This window comes from Vitis vinifera, chromosome 15, assembly GCF_030704535.1.
Source record: "Vitis vinifera cultivar Pinot Noir 40024 chromosome 15, ASM3070453v1".
NCBI classification, from domain to species: Eukaryota; Viridiplantae; Streptophyta; class Magnoliopsida; order Vitales; family Vitaceae; genus Vitis; species Vitis vinifera.
Window position 1 is genome coordinate 17,153,116 of NC_081819.1, and position 7,674 is coordinate 17,160,789.

The 7,674-nt window shown below is 36.2% G+C and overlaps 1 protein-coding gene and 1 pseudogene across 8 annotated transcripts; one reads left to right on the forward strand and one right to left on the reverse strand.

Annotated features, from left to right (window-relative positions):
• The first annotated feature begins 667 nt into the window (after positions 1 to 667).
• On the forward strand, positions 668 to 2,689 carry LOC132255182 (pathogenesis-related thaumatin-like protein 3.5; annotated as a pseudogene).
• Positions 2,690 to 3,726: 1,037 nt separating this feature from the next.
• Positions 3,727 to 7,231, reverse strand: LOC132252638 (uncharacterized). 8 transcript variants are annotated; one of them, XR_009467828.1, is made up of 4 exons: positions 6,955 to 7,230; positions 6,199 to 6,421; positions 5,331 to 5,738; positions 3,727 to 4,562 (listed from the first exon to the last, which is right to left on the reverse strand). XR_009467828.1 is itself a non-coding variant. In XM_059743089.1 (3 exons), the coding sequence occupies exons 1-3, from the start codon at positions 6,818 to 6,820 to the stop codon at positions 5,651 to 5,653; spliced, it is 435 nt and encodes a 144-aa protein (XP_059599072.1). In that variant the 5' UTR covers positions 6,821 to 7,229; the 3' UTR covers positions 3,727 to 5,650. The 8 variants fall into 8 exon arrangements, 2 of the variants coding, with proteins under 2 accessions (XP_059599072.1, XP_059599073.1); XR_009467827.1 differs by having other exon boundaries at positions 3,727 to 4,612; XR_009467826.1 differs by having other exon boundaries at positions 3,727 to 4,612; positions 5,448 to 5,738; positions 6,199 to 6,400; positions 6,955 to 7,229.
• Positions 7,232 to 7,674: the final 443 nt, after the last annotated feature.

The following is a 7,674-nucleotide window of genomic DNA, read 5'->3' on the forward strand; positions in this document are numbered from 1 at the left end:
CTGCTTCATCTCTCATATATACTATCATTGTGCCAGGATCTATGTAATGCAAGCACTGATACCTCAGCAGGAAGCATGCAATGGAGCAATAGCCAAATTCATTAACTATCCTGATGCATTCAAGGTCAGAGAAGAAATAAACTTAGTAGTTGGAGGAACTAGACTTGTTGACAAATCTATGGTGAAAATGAATTTTGTATATTGATTTGAAAGATGAGTCTCTACAAAGATATGTACAGTTAAGGTAGATGGAAAATGGGAACTGGTTCCCTAAAATCTGTCCTGAAGATCACTAAAAAATGTCAAAAAAATAAAAATAAAAACAGAAAAGAATATATGAACCTTCCTAAAATACATAAATTACATATCAGCATGTAATAAAATTGATTTGACTTCCTAAATGAATGGTAATCTTAACAAACTTGCCACCAGAATCAGATATCCCAAACATCCCCTACTTGTAAGCAGTTGTGAAAGAAACACTCGGACTGTACCTTCCATGACCTGTGACATCTGGCATGAAAGACCTTGAGAAATGGGATGATCCTAATGAGTTCCAATAGAAGGGTTCTTGGTTTGCTCGAAAGAACAAGAGGATTTTGAACAAACTAAGGAAAAAAACATCAATTTTGTCTTGTTTGGCGGTGTAAGCAGAGGCTGCCCAGGGATGGTGGTGGTATCCAGTTTGATGCATAATATGGTTGATGCTGTTCAATGCTTTGATTGGAAGGCTGGAAGGCTGGTGCAGATGGACATGGGGCTAAGTTGATATGCAATCTAGCTAGGCATGTCCTTGAGCATGGTTCACTCATTCATCTGTCATCCCGAAGTTAACTTTAACCCTTTTGAGGGATATAAGTTCAGGCATTTGATTCTATAATGGATGCTATTATTATCTATGTCCTAGGTGCTTCAATGCTCTCCAGCTATATCTTAATAGTTATTCCATGTCTAAGAATGAATTATAATATAACAAGACATAGTTTCTTATCGTATGTTTTTGGCTGATCAGCCAAGGCTGACTAAAGGAGTCCAGAGCCTCTGCCATGACCATATCACCTAGTTGGAAACAGATAGTCATTCCAGAAGTCTATTGATTCACCATTTCCCACAAGGTTCCAGGGAAAAGACAATAATTTAAAACAACTTTGGAAACCTTTAATGTTCCTTGCCTAGTATTAGAAACAACCTTTTGTTTAAAAAAATTTGAAATAAGCTCTAAACCTGAGGCTGAGATTACAGTTAAGTAGAACAAGCAATGCTTACAAAAGAGTAGAACCCAAACCAATTTGAAATAAGTTCTTCCAATAAAATTGGTGACTCCATTACACCTAAATTTTTTGTTAACATTTATTTCCCTATTGGTCTAAAGAAAAAAGCATGCCACATAAGGTTTTGTCCTCAATGGAGTTGGGGATCCAATCTTTGTACAAACCAGAAAGATTTCATCAAGATGGGCTTATCGTCAAAGCCTAAACATTCTAAAAACATTGTACCCCAAGTACCTTGACTTCTGCATATTCTTTGAAACAACCGGCATTAGAGAAGGTTACAATTCTAAATTTAAAAAGGTCATCTGATTTTCTGCCAAGTGCATGGTTAAAAATATTGGATTCAAGCCAAGACAACCCTCAAATATCCAACAACCAAAGGCATGCCAGATGGCAACAGATCACTTCTATAAACATCTATTTCTAAAGGGAAAATCCTAGGCTTCTTTTGCTGTTCTAAATAACAAGACATGGCTAGCCACTTTGAAAAACAGAACACATATCATAACAGAGATTCACCCCCACGCCTTAATTTAGAAAACTAGCTCACCCCACTTTAAGGGTGGTGTCTTGCTGATCCTCTCTATACAAATCTCTAGTCCTTTTTTTATTTGAGACACCAAATTTCCACAACCTACATTCAGTACTTTCCAATGGCATCATCATATATTCACCTTCTCTAGGTTTTCTATGTCTTTGGTACTAGCAAATACACTAATTAACTTCCCATTTCCTGTGACACTTGGTTGATCTACACATCTAAATCTAAGTAGTAATGTTGCATTATGTTCTTGATTCTTCTCAGGTGTTTATTGAGTGATTTTCACATTACAAAATAGATGCAGGAAAACTCTATGGCAGGGGATCACACCTGGATCTGGAAAACCTCAACTAATGGATGGCAGGCTTGAATTAAGACCAGGTCAATCAGTAGATATCAATGCCACACAAGGGTGGTCAGGCCGTTTTTGGGGCCGCTGTAGCTGTTCATTTGACAACTCAGGATAGGGAAGTTGTGTACCACCAGCAACACTTGCAGAGTTTACCCTTGATAGCCCTGTAGATTTTTATGATGTTAGCCTAGTTGATAGATACAACATGCTAGAGTCTATATTCCCTTCCAGCGGGTCTGGTGAGTGCAAGGCGGTCACATGTGTTTCAGACTTGAATCAGAGATGCCCCAAGGACCTGCAAGTTCTAAGGAATGGTACTGTTGTAGCTTGTAACAGTGCATGCATGCCATTCAACAAGCCTGAGTACTGCTGCTCTGGCGCCTACAGTACTCCTGAGACCTCCAAGCCAACAGAGTATTCTAAAGTGTTCAAGGCTTCTTGTCCTGCATCTTATAGCTAGGCATATGATGCCCAACAAGCACTTTCACATGCAAAGAAGCTAATTACTTGATCAGATTTTGTTAAAATTTATGTCGCATTACTCTGAGAAAAGAAGAACCCTTACATATACAGAACATTTGGACATCATATAAGCACAATCCAATGATGATATGTTTATACTACAGGTAATCAATATGTTTGGACCTTATGAAAGTAGATTGGATTGAAATGAATTCCAATACACTTGTGAACACAAAGAAAACCTAGATTCATGATTCTTATTGTTATGGATGATGGACTGGTTATTACTTGGGATTTATCTCTGTTGTTATTAAGTTTGCTCTGCTTTCCTAATGATTAAGATGTAACTTATAGGTAGAACACTGTCGGGAAAGCTCAGAACCTCAAACCTCAAAAGTTATTCAACCACCACCCAAACAACTGCCGAAAGCGATCCACATAGTTCAAAATAGAGCACACTCTTAAGTTTAAAGTATCAAAGTTATGCACCATATTCTTCCAAAGTACCTTTTGCTAAGCTTCTTTCTCTCAGGATGTTTTTCTATGATTCAAATTAACATTCAAGAAATTGGAGTTTGGCATTTTTTGTCATTAGTTGGAAAGAGTATTCATTTCTGGCAAGTCATTGCTTGTGCATAGAGGACGAAAATAGATCCTAATTGTTGTAGTTGTCTTTACCATTATGAAGCCAATACGAATAATCCTAAACCACCATCATGTAAGAGAGATATCTGGAGTATTTATAGGGTAATTTCCTTAATCAAAATGAAGACAAGGTAGATGAAGTAGAATGGTTAATTAAGATTTAAAACATGAGTAATAATAGAGGTGACGAGTTTATCTCTATTGCAAAGTTGAAATCATTCCCTAGATCGCATTGGATTTGGTGTAGTAGAGATGAACTCAATTTTAGACAAAATAATCCAACTTCTTGTCAGATCACTGAAAAACTGCTAGAATTTAAGTAGATCATGAGAAAATTCAATTCTTTGAAGTCAAGATACTGCCTATGACTTTTGGGTTAAAACCTATAAGATTGTTTGGTGGATTCCACGCGATGAGGACCAGTTCAAACTAAAATCAACAGGTCAAAAAAGAGATAAAAGGTACTATAGCTAATTAATGTATAAATGAATCATAGTAATTGTTTGAAGTAACAACATTCTGGAAGAAGAGAAAGTTTGACACTGGAGAGAAACAAAATGACAAGACCATAAATAACTTACAGTAACTGCTGCTCCAAGACATCAATGTGTGGGCCCTCTGAAGAAATCCGATGATGATCAAGAAGCCAGGCGGTTTCAGAACTTGAGAAACCCCATCAACAGAGACTGCAGTTTCAACCATAAAAATTGCCATTGATCACAAAGCAATAGAGGTGTAGTGCCCACAATCACTCAATTCACAGCCTCCTTAGGCTCTATCTAAATGGGAATGTGTCATGCATGGAGAATTGAGGACTTTGCGCTTCATAATGTTTAGAAATAATAATAGGGAGATGATTCTTCAATTTTGAGTTCTTATTCGTCTTGAACAGATCAATGAGCATTCAATTGTTCAGCACCCAGGAATCTCCCCTTCCTCTAATTCCTCCACTGGAAAAACTCTACCAAGATCTGAACAATCTATTCTTTCTTTAGATTTTACTTCCTTGGAAAAGTAACCTTCCCAATCAAGAAAATCAGCAGGATTAATTTGAGCAATTATATCAAAGTATGCATCAAGCAAGACTTGATCAAAATCAAAATCCATGTTCTCGCCTGGTTCCTTCTTCTGGGGGGATGGACTGTGGCTTATTAGCTTCTGTCGATTTCACATGCTTCATGAGATCTTAGAATCTGAGGATCTGAAGAACCACCATGTTCTTCTATTTCCTCTTCCCTGAATGAAATGCCTTCTGGACTTGGGTGATCAATGGCAACAGACTTCTTAAGCTCTGGTTGATGACGACAGAGATTGGCATCTTTAATGACATTGAAATCATAGCTATGTGAAGGGAGGAAAACATGAATCAGAGGGTACTCCAGAATAACTAAACTGGCTAATTGATGTCTTATTGGAGCTCTTATATCCAACTCATAGAAAGGTGACCTGGGACCCTATAGTGACATGGAAGGATTAGATTTTTTTTCAGATAGAATTTTTTTTCTTGTTCACGAGGGGAAAAATGTTTTGATAGTGTTTTTTTTTTTTCCGTTTTTAATAATATAAAGCAAGGAAAGTTATATACAAGGAAATGCTACAGGTGGAAAATATTTGAGCAGACATCAGGTAATGGCTGGAGTTCGGGTGGGAATAGTAGAAAATTATTTTCATAGGTAACACAGGTGCAATAGAATTGAAGGCCAACAGAAACCCAAATAGAGCATCCACCAATAACCCAATTCAGTCCCAACCCAGGATGCTCATTTCCCAAATCCAGGGGAAAAAAATGTAAATTCAGGTATTTTGTTTACAGACCAGTTGGGGGACCAATTATTTTACCCACCATAAACCATTATTTGAACCAGAGAACCAAAGAGACAAGAATAATTTTTTGGTTGGCAATGCACTGCATGTTGCAAGTTGAGCAAATCCTAGCCTCTCAATTTCAAAGATTTCAGCAGCAGTGCCTAGCATAAATGGACCATCTCCAAAGAGGACGGACAATAAACCACAGTAAAAAAATCCAACTAACAAATGGTGCATGGATGATGTGCTATACCTTAGCTGGCATTTTGGCTCATGGCCTCAACACTAGCTCAATGCAATCCAACAATAAAGCTGGGTTCAGCATAGTCAACAAGTCAACAACTATGAATCAGCAAAGAAAAGGAAATACCTTCGGATATTTACAAATGAAAAATTTGAGACAGTCCAACTGCTTTCAACAGATCGGCTTGAGCTTTTGGCCCAGGCTTTAGATGGTTCTCAATTACAGATGAGAGGGTTGACTGTCAACAAGTCAGCAACTATGAATCAGCAAACAAAAGGAAATACCTTTGGATATTTACGAATGAAAAATTTGAGACAGTCCAGCTGCTCTCAACAGATCGGTTTGAGCTTATGATTCCATGGCCCAGGCTTTAGATGGTTCTCAATTACAGATGAGAGGGTTGAGTTTTCATTTATTCTGTCATAACATTAAATGAATCAATGAAACAATAAAATTTGATAGAGTAGGAAGACTATTATAAAAGCTCTCCTGAAGATAAGAAAAGATAAGAGAGCTCATCCATGGTTGAGTAAAACAATGTCTATTGAAAGAGACCGCCATTCAATCGTTCAAGTAATGCATTTATCTCTAGCAAAAAAGATATGAAAATGGTAATGCTAGGAACTGAAAAACAATTCTTAATTTACTTATAAAAAAAAAATACAAAATAAAGGCCAAAGACGATTCATTGAGTTCAAAAACTAGTTTGACTACTAATTTTTTAAATAACAGTGATATGAAAACAAAGCTAGAAAATAGAAACTGCATGTCAAACATAAATCATATCAAATTCAACTAACAAACAACCCATAAGTAGACATGTAGTAATCTTCCTTATAACTAAAGACAACTAGTTATCTCATGAATACATGATTACCTTTGGTTGTATTCAGATTTATTTTTCTCCCTCTTCGACATTCCACTGGGGAGAAATAGGAGTTTCGTCCTGTGACTCTGTGAAGCATTACTAAGGCCTCGAGGATGGGATGGAATCTTAAAATGAGAATGCCCGCACAAATTAACTCTTGTTCTCTGCGCAGATTCTGCAACCCTCTTCACTTCCTCGAGCAAATTATAATCTACCAAAAAAGAAAATCAAACTGCAAAAAGGGTAAGTGAAATCTGAAGACAACACAACAAACTTCCTTAACAATATTATAATTTACCCATAATTAAAAACTCAAAATCAGAAAATGAGTACCAAAATCTGAAGAAAAAGTGGCAACCTTCTTCACATAAATTAACGATCAACCCATGAAAAAACTTTGAAACCTTAAATTTGTATCGAAACTTTGAAATTTGAAGACAAAACACTCAACTTCCTCAAGCCAATTACAAATCACATAATACCTACACAGAAAGATCTTCAAAGCAGCCATGACTGCGAAGGAATGGACAAACCAGCAAAAGAAAACACTGTAATATGAAGACCAAAGAGCAAAATTCCCCAAGCTAATTACAATACACCATTGCCGAACATCTTCAAAATGGCGAAACATATCGAAATTTCAAGAAAAAAAAAAGCAGTAAACTTCCTCAATGGTGACCACAATCCACTGATGACAAATCTTCAGAATAGCCAAATGGGTATTGAAATTTGACAACAAAGAACAAAATTGGGAGAAAAAGTTACCAGATAAGAGGAGATTATCGTCAAATTGAGAGAGGGGAACGAACTGGGTCCGCTGCCTCTTACCCGTACACCCAGTTTGTTGCTTGTGAGCTTTAACACAAGGAAGACTACAGGAGCGCACAAAGCAACCTGGGCATGTGTGCTTTGATAGATTCAATTTGCACAGAGGTGGGTGTTTAGAGTTAGGGCTGTTGCAGGTGAGTCTTCTCGTTCTTCCATTGGCGAAAGGTTGAGGGCATTAAGCAGTGTTTTCAGAAGAAATGACCGTCGAATGTGAAATATAATAGCTTTAAACTTGACAATACATATTTTTCTTTACATTTAAACTTTATTCCTTTATTTAGTAAATTGCTCATTAACTTTTTAATAAGTTTGGAAGGCAAAAATATGGTATTTTAATATATCTAGAAGTAAAGAGTTGAGTTTTGAATGTAAGATAATAAAATGCAAAATAGGTCAAAAGTTTAAAAAATAAAATATATTTAACAAAGGGTTATTTGATTAGAAAGGTCATTCAAACACTTAATTTCAAGAATGAAAGATTAATTTTTAAATGTCTTGAGATAGCAAAAAAAAAAAAAAAAATCATAATTTCATAAAATGATCATCATTATCATGGTGCGTTTTGACTTTTCAACATGATATTTATAAATTTTCAATAATTATCAAACTTGAATTCATTATTTGATGCATAAATTTGAGAATGAGATTGATTTCTCA